A 19,635-nucleotide genomic window follows, 5' to 3' on the forward strand; every position below is an offset into this window, starting at 1 on the left:
CCTGCAGCTGTATTTATCAGGCTGAAAAAGTGTCATCGTTTTGTTCATTAAATTAGGTTCCAGATAAAGACAAATGATCCCATTTGCGGCCAGCTGTAGAAATGTCAGTCTAACATTTCCTCCCCGCAACTTTCCAAGCACACACCAGCCTGCTGTCACTCCCAGCCTTCTGTGTTTCTGTCACCTCTCGGTGATTCAGGCAGCCAAAGCCGGGCGTGCTCCCCTCCGAACCAGCGCTGCCACACTGAGTAATGCATGAGCTGCGTGTAGCGCTAAATCACCGGCGCTCGGTGAAGTGCCTAACCTACTGCTGACACCATTTCTAATTCACCTTCTCGCCGCTCGTTCCGATGCGCTGGGGTGTTTATCATCAATGAGCTCCGAGCAGAGCGGCTCTTTATTCTCCACCAATCTCCATTCTCACATTTCAGCCTGTGGTTTGTTAGGAGGATGCATGGCATTTGAGCTCGTATGAGTCAGAGTAGTGTTTGGGGAAACTGTGAGCTACAGCAGCTCATGCCTGGACCGGAAAGCTCACATGAAGTTATGAGGGGTTGGTCTCTAAAGACAAGTTTGTTTCCTTACTTATTGGGGTGTAATATGGTTTCCTTTATTTTTATTTTACAATTTATCCAGCAGCAACTGGAGTAATAAATGCCACTTTTCTCAATTTCTGCTCTGTAGGCGGCCCAGCAGCCTTCTCTCCTGGTAACCTGAGCACCAGCAGCAGCGCCAGCAGCACGCTGGGGAGCCCCGACAACGACGAGTACATCCTCTCGTTTGAGACCATCGACAAGATGCGGCGGGTTTCTTCATATTCCTCCCTAAACTCCCTTATAGGTAACAGCCATCCCACGGTTTCGGGACAATAGATCGGTTCAGATTCCCTACTTAAACTGGGTAAACTTGTTACGTCATATGGGTTCAGGAGGGGGATCTCTTTGGTTTATTTAGATGGCAGCTGGTTTTATGTAGAAATAATACAGAAAAAACGGAGCTTCAAAGTCGAGCTTCTCTTGTTGAAGCTTTTTTGCATGTTCTGCTCTTCTGCTTCCAGTTTTCTCTCTTTTACTCTTTCAGCCTTTAAAGTTCCCTTCATTTGTGAACCTAAAGCTTCAATCAGGGTTTCTATCAAAGAAGAGTCAAGCATACCAAACAAGTTTTACAAAGCTTTCACTGCCTGTTTCTTTCTCCTGCTCACATTTATGTCTGAATCAGACACTTGAGTTCTCTGGGTGCAGCTTTAATATCCCTGATGCACTGCAAACCCAGAGTCGGGCCTCATAATATCCAAGCTTGTTGATTCCAATCTTATTAGATTGAAAAATAAATATATGTTTAAATTGTTATCTAGTCCAAATATAATCTCTATAGTTGAATATGTTATTGCCTAAACTAACTTGAGTGTTCTTGGTTTCTGTGTAGAATTAGTTTGTGTCAGTGTTAATGGTTAAACCAAACCAAACTCTGTATCACATCCCTACTTCAGTAAAAAATCAAACCTGTCAATGCCAGTTGAATGTGATTTGTGTTCATAAATAACATGGACAGGCTGTCCTCCATGCAAGAACCGCTACTGAGTTGAAGGGATATTTGAACAATCATATGGAAAATATTAGTATTATTATTATTTTTGTATTTATGCAGAAATCAAAGTTGAAAAAAAAATGCAGTAGTTACTTTTGTGATAAGTGAGGCAATAAACTCCTGTTGCATTAAACCTGCAGCAGGTTTTAGCAGGAGTTTATGCGTTGATGACAATCATCGCAGTGTATCTGCCCTACCTCAACCTCTGTGACGCTGCAGCTCGGACAGCAGCTGCTGCAGGTTTCAACCAGGCTGGCGATAACCTGCACTGGACTGAGCGTTAGACAGAAAATTACAAACAGCAGAGGATGAAGGCACTTTGGAGAGACTGGGACCGTTGGGCATCCCATGGGAGAGTCACTGCTTCCAAACAACAGCAGGGACAAACAAAGTGTAAAGAGCATCAGGGAGGAGCATGAAGGACATTAAAGTGCTTTTCTTGATCTTCCCTCCACTGTCTATTGCTCTCCGGTGTTTGGCAGGCTTGACTATCTGCTCAGGCAGCCACTACATAATAGTTCCCACCACCTCAACAACAGAAATATAAAACATTTTGCTCTTTTTTTATTCCTAATTTGCACTTCTCTCTATGTTCTCCGCTGCTGTGTCATGTCCAGTTTTGTTATTTTAACTTTGAATGTTTGCAATCAAACCATAAATTTTAAATTAACTTATAGTAAAAGTCCAGATGCCGAAGAGAGGTTTTTTTTTCCAGCACATTTTCTTTCATCTCCATCCTAAATTAATTCCAGTTGCTCTGTTTGCGTAGCTTCATATCAGATAATCAGTTTTCCTCTGCTATTGTTTTTACAGCTTCAATACAATGTGCTGTGTAACTGTGTTTACAAAAATATTCACATTTCTCCCTGAAACTCGTTCAGGTCATTCTTCTCCGTTTTCCTCAGGAAACAATTTAATCACTTAAACCGAATCTTAAAAATCCAAATTTAAGCCGAGCGTTTTGTCAGTCATCACCTCTTGCTGAAATTTTGGGTTTGCCTTTTCAAAACACTCAACATTAAAGCCTTGGAAATGAATGTTTAATGAAAGAAACAGTAATTACAGTTTTGGCACAACATTTGCTCTTTCGCTTTCATCCAACAAATCAACCATTTGATGCTCGTTCTAAACCTTTTTCAAGCCACTTTCTGCTGGAACGAGGTTCCAGGGTGAGCAGGTTAAAAGACATATTGGCCCCTCGCCCACTCAGCTCTGTGCCAGAGTCCTGGCCTCCCTGTGAGCCTGTTTGCACCTTGCATGGTGCTGCATGCATAAGCAAACAGACTGCATTCATAGAGCACAAACTGCATGTCATCTGAGTTGATATTTATATTCTTTTTTGTTTGTTTTCCATTTTGTTGTGACCAGAAATCACCTATCGGTTTATTGGACGCTTCACTCATCAGTCTGATTTGTTTGTTCCTTCCTTGTTTGACTTGAAGTTGTTCTCATGAAACCCACGGGGCCTTTGTTTCTCCTCTCCTGAAAACTTCTAAATTGCCCCCTTTTTTTTGGATCTCCATTTCGGTTTTATCAAATCTTTATGTGAGCAAAACCAAGAAGTGAGGGCCTGTGCGTTATCATGGAGCAAATTGAAGCCATAAATGCTGTTTGCGGCCTCTGCTCAACACCGGGCTGCCGGAGAGCAGCAGGACAGCAAAGCTGTGTGGGAGGGCAGCGTTGGAGTAAAGTGATTTATTAACTTCCCACTACTATCATTTGTACAAATCCTACCACACTGTGGAGACCACGCTGCTGTCTCCGTTAGGCACTATTGTTTTGAAAAATGAAGCTAAGGCTCAGTTTTGTCCATTAACCAGGATGCAGGATGGAATATAAGGATATTGTAAACTCAGAGGTCCCACGCAGTCCAGATAAATTCTGATTATCATGTAAGGATTTCAAATATCTTGATTAGTGTGGAAAAAGGAGCATGAAAAGGTTTTCATTTCCATTTCCTAAATGTTGAGTCATCATTTCTTGCATGTGTCTGTTGGTCCATCATCCACCTATTCATCCTGCCATCCAGACTTTTATTTCTTCCATCCATCTATCAGTGTTTCTTCCATCTACCTGTGCAACAATCTGTTTTTTCCATCCATCCATCTGTCTATTAATGATTTGTTCATCCATTGATTACCCAACTATCACTTAATTTGTTTAGTTATCTATCCATGGTTTACCCATCTGTTCGTCTTTCCATCTGCATCCTCATCATCCATCCTAGATTTTGTATTATTTTTAGACTATAAGTCCGAAGCAAAATGGATCATTAAGGATGTACAGAAATACTTAACCAAACCTCTGTTTGGTTAAAGCATAAAGTAATCATATAGATGTGTGTTTAATGTGCTGACACGACTTCCACTGGTGTTTTTATTACAGTTACCGTCAGAACTTTTATCTCCTGTGATGAAATCACACAAAACTCATAATTTCCATGGATATGACGTCAATAAAAATTGCTCATACTTGTATTGCTTCCAAAAGAACAAAGATAAATTCACCACAAAGTTTGATAAGTGCATCGCATCAACTTGCTGAATTGCAACAGGAAAACCGAAAAATGGGATGAACTAACCTTGAATGTGGAGGAGCTTTCCATCCTTATCTCTAAACCCCTGCTAAGTTCCAGCAGGGTGAATATGCAGTGAGTTTCACACAAATCGAGCTGCAGCTGCTATAATTAAGTGAATACTCTTCTTAAGGTTATATAAACAATTAAAAAGAAGCCATTTTCAAAGTTGCACTTACAGAGATCTGAAGAGTGAGCCCCATGACGGAAATAAAATCTGTTAGTTTCTTCATCTAATGTACAACAGAGCCACTCCAGGTCATAATGTTATTTTTATTTAGTAAATAAACTTCTGCTCACATATAAAACATGTTGAAGAGAAACAATTAGGTTCGAGGGATGTGAAATATAGCCAGAAAAAAATGGCTTTGACTGACATCGTTGTTGCCTTCAAATTCAATGTATTATGAGTTTGCCTGTGTACGACTGGTTTGTGGAGAACATGGCAGGTTTGTCATCCAGAGCAAATGTACCCAAGCTAATTGGTAAAACATCCAGAACACACAGCACTGGCTCATCCCATGTATTAGTTGATGTGAAAATGTTAAGACACAGGAAGCTGCTTTATATTGGCTGGAAAAGCTGCTAAAACCAAAGGAAGAACATAGAAGTTCTCAAGCGCTATTGCTCAACAGCACATAAATCGATTCTTTAAAAGCAGAATATTGACTAATATGGCACTGAATACACTAGGAAACACGATGTAATTAATTAGAATAGCAACCAGCACTCTAAGCATCCGTTTTGAAAAGATAATTTACACATTGGAGTTTGACGTTAAGTGGACGATATTTATCTAGATTATTCTTCCAACATGAACAGCTTTAAGCTTAACAGTTTGCCATACATGTTGAATGCATCTGATTTTTACACCAGCATTTATGATTTAAAACATTCTGGATCTGAATTGACTATTATTTTTTTCAGGGGTTTATATCCACTCAGTGGATTTGATGTGTTTTCCGTTTAAAGAGCGTCATACGGCGGCTACAATGTGCTGCTTCTTGCAGTGGAGCTTCAGGGATGCTTTGAAAACATCTTGAACTATTTTTTATGTTGCAGCGCTTAAGGCCCCTAAAATTCCTGTGGTGTGTTAACTGTAATTTGAGCCATTTGCGAGAAATTTGGAGGCACTATAAAAGGAGGTGCAGTGGTTCATTTAGTTTAGCACTTTAACATTTTTATGACTTCACATTTATTTCACTTTTGCTCAAATGACACGAGTGACGGATAAGGACGTCCTGCAGCTTCACATTCATCATGATGCTGTCTGGCATGATGTCTCTGTAGAGTCAGTAGTTTTAATTTGTACGCTCTTATGACTTAAAGCAATCATGCTTTGCTTTTTCTCCCCCCCTCCCTCCCACTGTCTATTTACTGCAGCAGCTACCTTGCTAATCACATTCTGTCCCTCTACCACTTTCTCTCCCAATTTTTTTATTTTTTTTTATTTTTTGAAATTCTCTGCTTTTGTAAGAGGACACTGGGTTCTGAAATAAGTTGTCCCCCTCTGTCCTCATTTTTTCTACTCCAGACACGCCTTCCAACCTCTCTAGCAGCAACTCTTTTCTTGTTTCATATACTTTCAACCCAATGCGCCAGCTTTAACCCCTTTGTCTTTCTTCCTGTTTCAGTCATCTCTCTGTGGTGTCCGCTCTGTGAGGCATGGGACTAGTGAGCGTTCCCCCGAGTCCTCTTTGGAGAGGGCTGTCCTCAGTTACTGGGTCCAGACTTCAGTCATTCCTGGGGGTTTTTGCCATTTATGTACTTAGAAGGAGCGAACGCATGGGCGGAAACATCTGCAAGGGAGGAAAGTGAAGGAGAATCAACTTGAAACTGGAAACAAAAGAGAGAAGGGGACATATTAGAGGACCTCTTAAGCAACGTGAAGCTGAGGAGGAGGAAGACGAGAAGTTTAATAAGTTGGAGACAAAAAGAAGCAAGAAATAAATGAGCGAAAGGAAGTAAAACTCCCCACTTAGGGCAGGTTTTAACAAGGTTGGTTGGTGAAGACTCCAAATAAGGAGTAGAAAATGAAAAGGCCCTACTCTACTTTATGCCATCTGAAGCCTATCGAGATCTATTTTTATGTTGAATATTTATAATTAGAGATGTTAAGAATCTCTAGGTTTACTTTAAAGCAGATCAAGAATTTCTTGTATTTGCTAAGTTACGACAAAGTATTTGTTCCATAAATGCAAGATCTTTTTCTTTTATTCTGGGGTTGATGTGCATGTTTCATACCCAAACACGTTCATCTCTGGAACGCAGAACCTGTATACTTACTGAATTGAGTGATAACAGAATGGGTCACGTCTTCTTATGTATTTTTTTAACGGCTGTGAATATGTGGTTTTCATCTCTAGCTGTTCATCTGCTGTGTTTGTATTGTTTGGTGAGATGTCTGAACTTGTCTCTCCCTGTTTGTCCTTTCCAGGTGTGTCCTTCAACAGTGTTTACACTCAGATATGGAGAGTGCTGCTCCACCTAGCTGCAGATCCGTTCCCAGAAGTTTCAGATTTGGCCATGAAAGTACTCAATAGCATCGCATACAAGGTTTGTTGTGGTTAAAGTTTCTGATAATGTGAAGTCTCAATGACTTATCGTTGCAAAAATAATAAGGTAGAAGTTGGCTGCTATTGTTTAAGATCAAAGCTGTTAGTGCGCTGCAACATTTTACTATATTCCACATTACAATGAAAACTAGTCACTTAATCTGCAGCATATCTTATTGGATGTTTCGGTACTGAGTCAGTTCAAAGGTTTACACGTCCCTGTTAAAATGGCTGATTTTTATGTCGTAAAAACATGACGTCATTATTGAGCATTTCAAAACCTTTATTTTTTCCTTTAATATCTGGTTCAGAAGCAGCATACTGTCCATCAGTCTTAGTTGTGTTCTGATTAATCATTCTGGGATTAGTTTGGATAAATTATTGGCCTCATGATATTAAGACCCGCCTACTTTTTTTATATGTACCTCTCTGTTACTTAAAATAAATGAGTGAGTCTTCTTCCCTCAGTGACAGCATCCACATGGAACAGTGTTGTTCTAACCCCACTCTAGTCCAGTGATTGGAAAAATATTTTTTGTTTCCGTCACATTCAGTCACCGAATGATTTTTCGATCACCAGCCGATTTCTCTGTCAAGTAGATTTTGCAACTTTGATAAATTGTATTCAGTAGCAGTGGGAACAGAATGTAAAGGCTGCTGACTTCTGCCAGAGATGGAGCTACATGTTGATTTATTTCCTGCAAAGGCAACTTAATCAACGACTATCCTCTTAGGTTCACAAGTGTTAACATCGGCTAAACAGAGAATCCAGCTCTTTTAATTAGGATTTTGACTTTCAAATGTTATTGATTTTAACTAAGTGAGCAAGGTCAGAAGCTAATTAAGATTTACTTGCTTCTCAGATGATCCGTACATTGAATTTGTTTTCTATCTGTAGTGTCCAGCTATTTTCCTTCTTATTGATTTTTGATTCATGTCAATATCTCCTGAAATATTAGACTTCATTTGCATTTTATGTTTCATTGCTTCAAATTTCTGCAGTTTTTTTTTATTTCGTAGATTGTCAGATAAATGTTGATTCACTGCCACTGCGTCCTCTCTTTAATTTTACCTGGTAAAATGTTTTGATTTACAAACGTGACATGCATTTAATTTAGGAGGTGGTATAAGATATTCAACTGAGAGACACTACAGGAATACCTCAGCTACTGCAGTTCAATCCCATTCATAGAGGAAACATGTTACGTTTGCTGGATTGACTGAGTTTCAAGGCAGTATGTGGAGATGGATCGTGGTGAGGCAGAACAAGATCCCAGTGGGGGAGTTTCCCAGTGGGAAGCAGAGAATCTAGTGCAAACGATTACCCCACTTTACCAACAACTCTGCGTAAACTCTGCCCCGTTTGTGTGATGCTTCTTCAATTAAGGATCCATGGATAAGTCACAAAACTGGGTCAGATTACCTAATGAGTTTTCAGGTAAACAGGTTATATCTCCTGTTTGGTTCGTCCTTTGTTCTCTAAGGATATATTCATATTTTCCTGGTATATCTGTTTGTGCTTGCTGCAGATTCAGTTTATTTTCAAAAATCCATTTCTGCTTTCTTAGCCACACACTGTCTTATCAACATGAGAAGAAAAGAAAAAAAGCTTCCCATTAGCTTTTTATCTACTTTTCCACTTCCACAGAATCTCTATTAAATCTGTCTCACACTAATGGCTCCTTGACGCATCGCTCATATCTCATATCAGATCTCATTCCTCTGTCACAAACACTGTAGATTTCATAGAAAATGTGTAAGTCTTACATTAAGATGCTCTGCTCCCCTCCAGCCTTTTAGATTCACAAACAAACAAAAGATGCTTGCTACAATCCGGTAATTAGCATAGAAATCAAATCCCAGCCAATGCCAGCCAGTGAAATGTGTTTCCCTCTGCTAACAAGATTTAAGTAGCCCAGTTTTCTCTGCACCGAGCTCCAGTAAACAACAACTCTACTATTCATCAGTGATGCTTCGCCTCCATTGTCCTTATTAGGTTTACCCCTCCCTCACACACCATCGTTAGACACCTCACAATGAAGAGGCAATATTACCTGCTTCACCTAATGAGATAAACTTCTTGAAATTTGGGCAAAGTTTGTAAAGTGCTGCACTTCTTATGCAGCTGCAGCTGGAGGTGATTATCAGATTTTATGTGTTATGTGTGTTTCTAAACCAAACAAAATGATGTTAGCCTTTGAAACAGTTGAAAAGTATCAGAACCTTTCAAAATTGAAGAACAGCCCTGCAGCAAATGCTTGTTTTCCTCACCAGGCAACCATGAATGCCAGACCCCAGCGGATCCTGGACTCTGGATCTCTGACTCAGTCGGCGCCGGCCAGTCCCACCAGCAAAGGCACGCACATCCATCAGGCAGGGTGAGGAAATCGAGATTGATTTTGATGTTGATTTTTGCCGTGATTTTTAAATGCATCTTCATTGCATTGTTGTTCCTCCAGCGGCTCTCCGCCCATGCCCAGTACCAGCAGCTCCAGTCTGACCAATGAAGTCCCCAAGCCCCCAACCAGAGAGCAGCCAGCAACACGGCCGCCCTACACCCCAACGCTGGGAGGACAGGCACCCCACTCACACCAGTTCCCCCGCACACGCAAGATGTTTGACAAGGGACCAGAACAGGTGAAGGAAAAAAAAAAAACCTCTGTTGTGGGGAAAAACAGCTATTTAACTGGGAAAATGAGCTTCTCGTCGCTGAGCATGTGTTCTTGTGCGCGGGTTCAGGCAGCTGAAGACGGTGAGGAGCCGGGTGGTCACAGGAACTACGTGAGTCTGGCCCTGCAAACAGGACTGTGTGACTGGAGTGCCAAGTACTTCGCTCAGCCTGTCATGAAGGTGAGTGTCCTGGATTAAGCCATCTCTTACATTGATGGCTTTTACAATGTATTACAAACAAATACATTGAGCAATTAGACATTCACACTAGAAGAAGCCATTCCTCCAACAGCATTATGCTGGAATTAGAGTTTGGGCCATAATGGTCATTATTATATTTGGAGGGAAAAGCAGGCAGGTTGCAAACCTGAGACCAGCATCCTCACTGTGAAGCACGGTGGTGGCAGCATCATGACGTAGACATGTTTTGCTGCAAGAGGGACACTTCATGTATGGATGACCCTGTAAGCATGCCACCAAGTTAGTTACACATTGGCTTGTACGAGAAAAGGAAGCTTGTGGAAAGATGGCTAAAACATTTGACATTTTTAAATGTCTGAATTTAAAGAAAGTAAATATATTTCTTATCATTAATGTATTTTAGCAAATATTAAACTGTTATTTTTCCTGAGTGGCACAAAGCAGTGACTTAACCAGCCTGGGTTTGGCCCAATTTGTCCTGTGTGAAAATAAACATTGCGTGCTTTTATACACTTTCTGTAAATATCTGATTTCAGCTGTATTTACTTGCTCTAGTGGTTTCAGGTAGCTGCTAAACCATAAATGGACGACATTTATTTTTGCTCTTTTCTTGTCTTTTTGACATCTGAAAGAATAGAAGACACTAAAAGCTGCACTCACACATTCACAGAAACATTCATGCATCTCTTTTTAAACTGTGTTGTGTTTTTCACCGACACATGCAGAGTGATGAAGCGAAGAGACAAATCATACCTCTGTGTCTTTTTATGGACTTTTCCACACTTTAAGTCCCCAGTCTGGTATCAAACCACCGACCTTCTTCTGAATGGCTGACGACCGCTCGCCCTTTTGAGCTGTACTCATTCTTTGTTGCTAAGCAACAGTGAAAAGGGATATGCCCGGTTATTTTTCGTTTTCACATATTCATGTGAATTTTCATCATAGCTGTTTGTTTATTCCCCATTCTGCCGAGATTTAGGAACACAGAGATCCATCCAGGGACAGGAAGTCAGGGTTTAAATAGCAATAAACTGATATGTGAAACTGCAATGTGGGGACCAATCATTGGAGGGGGAAAGCACCTGCTGCTTCTTCAAAATGGCTTCACTGAATAATTGAGCACTGTCAGGTCCATAATGTAACATCCTCCACAGGGAAATTTTAGATGAAGCACAGTGATTGTGTTGTACCTGGTAGTTGGTGATGGGTTTCCATATTTACTTCAAGTTTTCCTTTGTTTTTATAAAAAAAGAAGATATTAAGCGTCTTTTAAAGCTAACTATATTGTCAATTAGAAACTGTGCATCAAATGCAAACATGTCCCGGTAAAACTAACTAATAGGATGAAATTATTAGGTTTTCAGAACATTTTAGAAAAAATATTAGTTTTAAAAAAGAGGCAATAGTTTACAACAGGCATGAGGAAGTTAGATTTTCTATTGGGGCGATAAGTACAATGATGGTAGTAACGCAGAAAGAATGATTTGATTATTTATATATGCCATCATTTAGACTGTAAAATGTACCTCTATTTAAATGTGTAAATAATCAATTGAGTAGTTAAATATAGATTTTTTTTTCTACTATTTATTTATTAATTATCTATCATAAATCCTATAACCATTTTTTAAGTGTGTGGCTCCAATCATCTTGTCTAAAGGAAAGTTAAACCCAACGGCACTAACGATGTGCTGAAAAATAAATTAATCAAATTATATCATTGAATAAATAAATCAGAAGATTAAATAAAAATTATTTTTATAAATAAAAAATCATTTTTATTTATAAAAATTATTTATAAAAAAATAAATCATTTATTTATTTATTTAAATAAATACATTATTTATTTATTCAAATAAATAAATAAATAAATAATTTATTTATTTACTGTATTCAGTATGTATTCATAATGTATTCATTATCTATGTATTCATACATAATGAATACATGCATAATGAATACATACATTCATTATGTATTCACAAAGTTTTCTAAAACATTTTAAAATTATTGCTACATGTACGTATGTATTTACTTCATGTATGTATTTTCAGTTTTATTTACATATTTCCATGCGCATACACATTTTTTAATAGCACGTTTGGGTTTTTATCACAGTGTGATTAAATTATGTTATATTTAAATTAGAAAAGCAACAAATATTTTTACAGCTGCTTAAAAGTTGACATTTGAGATTACTTGGATATTGCTGTGTTATTTTAGTCTTTGTAAAAAGCAAGAGACAATATGTAAACTCAAAATCTTCGAATAAAAGTGGCTACAGTAAATCAGAGTCTCAGTGGAAGCTGGTTGCAGCAAAGTGCCTAATGACCAAAAGGCATTTTGCCTTGCTTGGTTTAAAGTATTGGTGCCATTAGCTTATTCCCTCCAGATCAGATCCACTTTTAAGACTCTGTAACTCCAGTCCAGTCTCTACACAGACAAAAAGAGCATCAATTCAGTGCTACATTTAGCAGCAGATAATACGGCATAATGATCTAGGAATTTCATAAATGACTTATCTCTTATTTCACTGCAGCTATTTGCAGTTGCCAATAATCTGTGGGTCTAATGGGGAAACGAGCTATAAGCTATAAGTAACATTGTGTTTAAGTTTCCAAAACCTTGCAGACAATTATAGCTCCCCGATTGAAGGCGAGTGCTGAGAACCGGTGTTATTTTCAGTAAGGAATAAAAAAAAAAAAACGCAGGAGGTGTTTTCATTTTGTTTGGTTGAACAGAGTTTGTTTGGTGCAGTTGTTCTCGAAGCTCAGAGGTAGCTGCTCGGCACGACTCGGTTTGAGCAATAAATACATCTAGATGTTATCAGCACTCTTCCAGGTTTCTGAGGAACGCTGTCCACCATGGATTTTCTTTTAAGATTCACAAATAACCCAAACCAGAAGTAAAATTTCCACTTTCTCACTAACTCCTTAGAAGTTGTGCACAAATATTTTTTTATTTTTTTATTTTTTTTTAAAGTTTGGCCTTTATGAAGGGTTCAAGAGGAGTCTCATCATGTATTGTAATGATTAAAAAAAGGCATGGATAAATTGTAGAAATTACTGTGACTTGTTGGTTTTGAGTGAACAAAAACATTTATCTGGTACAAAAAAGGACAGTGTAATGGCAGGGATATAAATAAATCACACTTGCTGCCAATGTTGTAAACAAAACTTAACTAACTTAAGTTCTCGTTTAAAACAAGCCCATATTGTCACTTACTTCCATTAGCTTTTTCCACTTTCTGAACTGACCATATATGTTTGCTCCCAAGTATTTTCGAGAGGTCAGCAGTGTTCAAGTTATCAAAATGTTGGTCTAAATCCAGGAGTACACAATCATGTGTGATAAACTTGATAAATTGTATTCCTGCAAAGTGCTGTTTCCGAATATTTGGAACGTGTCACCTTTCCTTTCAGTAACAAGAGAGAAGCTTTGACATTTATAAACTAGATAATAAAATCAGTTAAATAAGGTATTTACAGGGCACACAAGAAGGTCACGCATCCTAATATTTCACTGGAAAAATCTTTAGATTTGATTTGAATATCTTCTGCGATGTCGCATTTATTTACGTCCAAAGTTGCAGCCATTTTTCTCCAAGCGCTTTAAGCGATACTGGGAGAGTCAGACCTCCTCCTAAACTCCTAACCCCAACTCTTAACCAGAATATCCCAAAGATGATCCTTGGGGTTGAGGCGTAGAGTCTATAGTGGGAAATGATGTGTGAAAATAATATCTCATATTCCTTGACTACTCCCGCACAACTTGAGGCTGATGAATTCTGTCTTTCTTCTGCAGAGGTGATGGCTCCCCACTATCCCTCAGGTTAATAATGCGCTGAACATTTCCTAACCCAGTTATAATAGTCCCAATTTTTTTTTTTTTTGTTGTTTGCCTAACCTGACCCTTTTTAAACTGATTCATGTCTTTTACGCAACTACTCAATGTCTTCTGACATAATTGTTTAATGAATTAGAACATAAACATCTCTGCAGTAATTATCCAGAGGGAAGCTCCTACCTATTTGCTCTGTAATATCTAGGTGGTGACTTTCTTTTGGGAAAGCAGTGTGCAATGTTAGATGAAAACAGTGTAGAAAAGTCTGGAAAACAAGAAAAAATATCAAAGCAAAATGTTTGAAAAGGACAAGACATGGAGGGACATAAAGAGATGGGAGCAGAGTGTGGGTGAAGAAGGAGGAACAGATTGACTGTGAAGTAAAACTTATGATAAAGAGCGTTGGGGGTGGATGAACTGACAGACAGAGCGTGGAGAAGAGGCGATGGAAATCAGAAAGATAACTGGATGGGAAGAGTCGGTACGAGAGCAGGCGGCGGAGACGCCAGAGCGAGGGCTCTGCTGTAGTGTGAATCTAAACGCTGCGTTTGCAAAAATAAAACATGTTGAGTGCTACCATAAAACTCCTCCTCCATTACCAAGCTACTCTGTTGATGTGAGTATGCAAGTTTTTGTATCTCTTTGTCAGCAGCACACAAGGCGTGTTTGTGTTTGAATGTTTATGTTAAATGCTGGAAATGACTGAACATCTCTTGATTTGTTCGTAGGTGTTTTAGATGCTCTTGAATATTTAATACAAGAGCATGAGAATAACTTAAATTATCACAATTTCTAATCAAGTCCTGAGAATTTTGAGTCCTGTGGTATGAATGGGCTTGCTTTTTTTCACCTCTCGTTCTTTCATTTTATTGACTAAAACATCTTTTGATTCATCTGTTAGAAGTCACATGACCCCCCAGAATCAGTGTCAGTTTAAACTTTTTGTGCAATTCATAATTAGTCATTGCATAATTTTAATCTCTTGCTGTCGCATAACGCTGGTTTCTTTCAGTAGAAACTGACCGTTTAGCCAAAAATGTAAAATATCAACAAAAAAAAAGAAAAAAAGGTATCAACCAAATGTGCCTTAGGGTTTTCAGGTTTGGACCCTCAGGCTGCACTGAAATTTACAGCTATATGTTCGACCTAAATGCCACCTGAAGAAAGGTTTTATGATCTGCCATTGACGTCCAAAATCTTCTATTCACCTCAAACAGAACCAACAACTTTGGTCATTGGAAATCTACAAGAAGTTTGTGATTTCTCTGCTACTAAGGGATAATTATGTAAACATTTTTAGGATTGTATGTATATATTTGAGTGTGTGTGTGTGTGTGTTGTTTTGATCTTGTGTGAATTAGAGAAACTCCACAGTGATTTCCAACTTCTTCTTTTCAAAATTAAGCCTGAAAAGAGAGCAGTTCAGTTCCATCCTTGGAGGCCTAAAATGTGTAAAAACTGTGTTCATGATGAGCGCGTGGCGCCTTTAACCAGAACGACAAATGTTCTCAGAGGTTCTGCTACGTAATACAGTTAATATTTTACTATAGATCTTTCTATGTGGAGAACTAACACTCATCTATCACCCGGGGCTCTCATTACAGAATACGTTAGCTGCTGACACACAGCAGGGCAGCAGCCCTGGAAACAGCGCTGTGAGCAGGCTTTTACCTTGACACGGCCCTCATAGTCACACTCATTTTCCCTCTCAGCTTGGAAAATACGTCAGAGTCCTCCTGCTGCACCTGCCTCCTCTCTTACTCAGTTAGGAACCAGAGAGTCCCAGAGGAACGGCCAAAGTTATTTAGTCAGGGATCGGACTGCGAGGTGCTTGAACGTGCATTTGTTTCAAAGCCACATTTACACACACGTCAGGGTGTTGATTGCATGCAGTAGTAGTGTAGTCACGTGGTGTCGAAGCTGTTTATTGAAGCTATTTAGCATTCAGCGGGTGTGGGAGGCTTTGCAGCAAAAAGGTGCTTAATAAGCACACATGGCCAGCCATCGTTAAATACCACACACACGTGCAGCTTAACCACTGCTGTTTATTTAAAAATCATATATTTGTAATGCATGACTTTAATGCTTTCATCTGGACGCATGCTTTATTTTACACTGCTTTTTTTAATACAGCCCTAATGAAAGACTTATTCTGTTCACTTAAAGCTGGGCACTAATTCTGTGGGGTCTCTTTTGTTATGCAAGACTTAATGAAGTTATTTTTTTAATGCTGTCCCCCTGCTCAGCAGATGTGATTAGATGTAATTACAGGAAGGGATTTTGATACCTTGAGTCATTTTTTATTTATTTTTTTTTCATAAGCTCATGAGCGTCCCCAACGTTGGTGCAGCAAAATTAGGTTTAAAACTGGGATGGATTAAATTATGACCTCTTCCAAATGCAGGCAGAGAGGGGAGACAGGAGAGCAGCATGATCTACGGTTATGTTATGGAAGAATAAAACAACGAGATGTGAAGAAAAACAGAAAATGACCAAAAACACAGAAATTGTATGGAATGCATAGATGAATCTTTGAACACAGGAAATATGAAATAGTAATATATTTCATCCTCTAGCTATTTATTTTGAAAAATGTTTTTTTTTTTAATTCTAACTTATCATACTTTCACATTATTGTTGCTTGTTTTACATTCACATCACGCATTTGGTTTATATTAATTTCCTTAATGTCTCACGGGGGGAAACAACAAATTTCAGCGTCACTTTGTCAAAGGTGCCCATTGATAAACCAATTGTTCATGGAAGAGTTGCTGCTTTTCTTGCAAAAGCAACAAACAGAACCATCATTTATTATCATTTGACACAAATTTTGTTGTGTAAAAGAAAAAAATAGCTGAATGTGAAGTCAGTATTGAAATCGAAGTAAAACGATTCACATAAAGTCACAGGATCGAAGCGCACCAAACATCGTCCAGCTGTTGTTTTGTATTGTGATGGAGGATTTCTACTGTTTCTTTTCTTATATCATCTCAGATCCCAGAGGAGCACGACCTGGAGAGCCAGGTCAGGATGGAGCGGCAGTGGAGGTTCCTGAGAAACGCTCGTGTTAGAAGACAGAGTCGAGTCATCACACAAAGAGGTGAGTGGCACACAAACGACTAATTAAATAACTTATAAAATAATCATTTAAATGTGTTATTTAAAAAAACCTGTAAATAAGTACAGAAAATATTTATTAAATATAGAATTAAGTAATTATTTGTCAACTTTAAAGCGGGATCATATGAACTTCTTCGTGTGGTTTCCATGATGAGGGGGTATAAGTTTGAAAACATTTCTCCATCATACCTGCTGCTGGCATGTGCTTGTTCTAAATGAAAATCAGCACTTTCTTCTTTGATTTCCAATTTTGACTTGCAATGATTCACTTCCTGCTAAAAAGCCCCCTGGTGGTGGAAGAAAAATCCACAGAAAATCCGCTGCGGCTATAAGCCACATGGTTCAAAACGTGGGACAAAAATAGCGGCTTATAGTCCGAAAAATATGGTAATTAAATATTAGTAATATTAATTATAACTCACCCATCAAACTCAGTGGGCGGGATTATGGTTGCTTCTGTAGGGATTCTGGCATCCGATTGGCTGCTTCAAACAGGAAGTCGAGAAAGATTCTTCCAGTTTTGTTGGATGTGTGGTAATAACTGTCCTTTGTCTAAAATTACTTCAGCTTTATATGTGATAATGCTAAAAAAAATAATAATTTGAGGTGGACGATTTGAACTACAATTCTAGGATACAGGATTTTCACAAACATGTATTTTTGGACTATTTTTTGCTGTATATATATATATATATATATATATATATATATATATATATATATATATATATATATATATATATATATACTGCTAAAAAAATAAAGGGAACATTTCACTTTAATTTTGTGTGTGGCTCCAAATCCAGGCCTCCATTGGTTAATAAATTTGATTTCCATTGATGATTTTTGTGTGATTTCACAGTGAATATCTCCTCACGATCTTCATCACTGATTTACTGAGCTTCATGTCTGACGTCTGGCCAGAAGAAGCCAATGATGCGATAACACAGCAAATTGTGTGCAGATAATTCACAGCAGTGAGCGGATAGATATAAAAACAGTTCGCAGCTGGAAACATCCTGCTCCATGAGAGACAGGAGTCTCTTCACACACACACACACACACACACACACACACACACACACACACACACACACACAGAGTCTGGAGTGGCAGCATAGTCACAGAATCCTCCTGTGAAGTTAGAGCGCTCTCAAACAGAATAACTAACAAACCCAACGTCACTGGCAGCCCCCCTGCAACACACACACACACACACACACACACACACACACACACACACAGTCACGAGGCGATTGGCGTCAGAGCTGAGTTTTGCTCACGTACACACCTCTCCCTTACTTTCAACTGCTTGCTCAATCATTGAATTCCCCCTCACGGTTTTTTTTTCTTTTTTTTTGTTTTGAAAGAAGTGTGGAAGGGTTGCCCTCATTCAGTCGGCTCCCTCCTGAGAGAGACGAGACTGGAGGAGGAGGAAGAGCACAGAGATGGAGGAAGGCTGAGGAGAGGAGAAAGCTACAAACTGATTCAGTTTTTGTCTAGATCCTCGCCTCTCTATAACAGTGTTTTAGTGATGAAGTTGCCTGCTTTTTAATGCAAGAGTTAAACAGCTTTTGCAGTGGTCACATGAAACTGTGGTGACAATTTTACTCATTTTCCATAAAATTCTGTAAGACCATCTCAAATTATTTTCTCATTTTCTGGCTTTACAAAATCCTTCCAAGTCTTTGAGATACTGGGATTTACCAGGATTATTCTATTCTACAAAGAATGATCACAAAAAGAGAAAATATTCAGTTGTGCAGATAAAAATGATTTTCCCATCAGTGATTGTTCAATTCCACTCTCTGCTGTTTTAATGACTTTGATTGGCTGTTAATTTCTGAATCAACCAATCAGGAAGAAGAGCCCAAAGTACAGCTGCAGCGTCTGGAACATAATTACCAATTAAATGTTTTCTTCATCATGAATGCACATATTTTGAGTAATGCATGGTAGTGATACTTTCCTGGATACTCTGCAGGACTTTCAAACCAAATTCCTCATCTCATATCTGACATTGGAGGCACATGCAACAAAAACTGTGACCATCTGAGTTTTGAGAGCTCTTACCATCTTCCTTTCTTGTCACAGGCATTTCCCGTCTAGACGATCAAATATTCATCAACCGTAACCCCGGAGTGCCATCTGTTGTGAAGTTTCACCCCTTCAACACCTGCATCGCTGTGGCCGACAAGGACAGCATCTGGTCAGAATGCATCACACACTCAGCCTGAATTCCTCCAGGCGTTATTGTTTCTCTTACACCGGAGCCTGAATATGTCTGTGCCAGTTTCTGGGACTGGGAGAAGGGGGAGAGGCTGGACTACTTCTACAACGGGAACCCTCGTTACACCCGGATCACTGCCATGGAGTACCTGAACGGACATGACTGTTCGTTACTGCTCACTGCGACAGGTGGGAGAGCACTAATTCACCTCCAGAAAATATAAATGTCTGATCCGCACCGGAGCATTAGCAGTGCTTACTGTATCCTACGCACACCTCTCTGTATTCATCATCAATATCACTGAGCAATTATCTTTCTTTCTTCAGTCTTTTTTCTTTCTTTAGAAAACAACCCCATGTTTAAACTCATTTATTCTGTTTGTTCGGCATAGAATACCTTTAAACTAAGAATAAACATTGCCTTTAATTGCACACTTCAAAGCGATAAAATGCTCAGGAATGAATGCTTTTAAATTCAGCCTCATCAAAAAGTAATGTGCACTTATTGAGCTTTTCTCCATCAGTCATGCTCTGAAGGATACCATTTCTTATACAGATACCACATTAAAAAAGTAAAGCAATGAGCATAAATCAGGTGGGAACTTTTATGGCTCGTAATAACGTTCTGGAAGGAGCGAGTGGACGGGTTTAATGCTTTGCTCTTAGTGGTGTTTGAACTGCACAGATCTTCTTAGGGCAAGGCTTCAGTCCTGCTTTTCTTCTCTGTCGAGATGTTTTAGGTGAGCAGACTTTTAAGATGTTACTCTGCATAAGTTCTCTGATGTTTTTACGTTTAAAGAACTTTAGTAAAGTTATTTAAAAAACTCATGAAGACTTCATCACAGTCAGGACATA

At 38.9% G+C, this 19,635-nt stretch overlaps 1 protein-coding gene across 4 annotated transcripts in view; it reads left to right on the forward strand.

The window, feature by feature from the left end:
* Positions 1-19,635, forward strand: part of rptor (regulatory associated protein of MTOR, complex 1) — a 143,173-nt gene that overhangs the window by 104,385 nt on the left and 19,153 nt on the right. For all 4 annotated transcript variants that reach the window (XM_088003681.1, XM_088003691.1, XM_088003684.1 and 1 more), the window contains exons 21-28: positions 685-840; positions 6,600-6,718; positions 8,992-9,095; positions 9,177-9,354; positions 9,457-9,567; positions 16,426-16,531; positions 18,646-18,760; positions 18,845-18,969. In XM_088003681.1, the coding sequence (XP_087859807.1) occupies positions 685-840; positions 6,600-6,718; positions 8,992-9,095; positions 9,177-9,354; positions 9,457-9,567; positions 16,426-16,531; positions 18,646-18,760; positions 18,845-18,969 (1,014 nt within the window). The remainder of the gene's footprint in view (positions 1-684; positions 841-6,599; positions 6,719-8,991; positions 9,096-9,176; positions 9,355-9,456; positions 9,568-16,425; positions 16,532-18,645; positions 18,761-18,844; positions 18,970-19,635) is intronic.

This window comes from Poecilia mexicana, unplaced genomic scaffold (assembly GCF_051168715.1).
Source record: "Poecilia mexicana isolate PSO_F unplaced genomic scaffold, ASM5116871v1 scaffold_1, whole genome shotgun sequence".
Taxonomy (NCBI): Eukaryota; Metazoa; Chordata; class Actinopteri; order Cyprinodontiformes; family Poeciliidae; genus Poecilia; species Poecilia mexicana.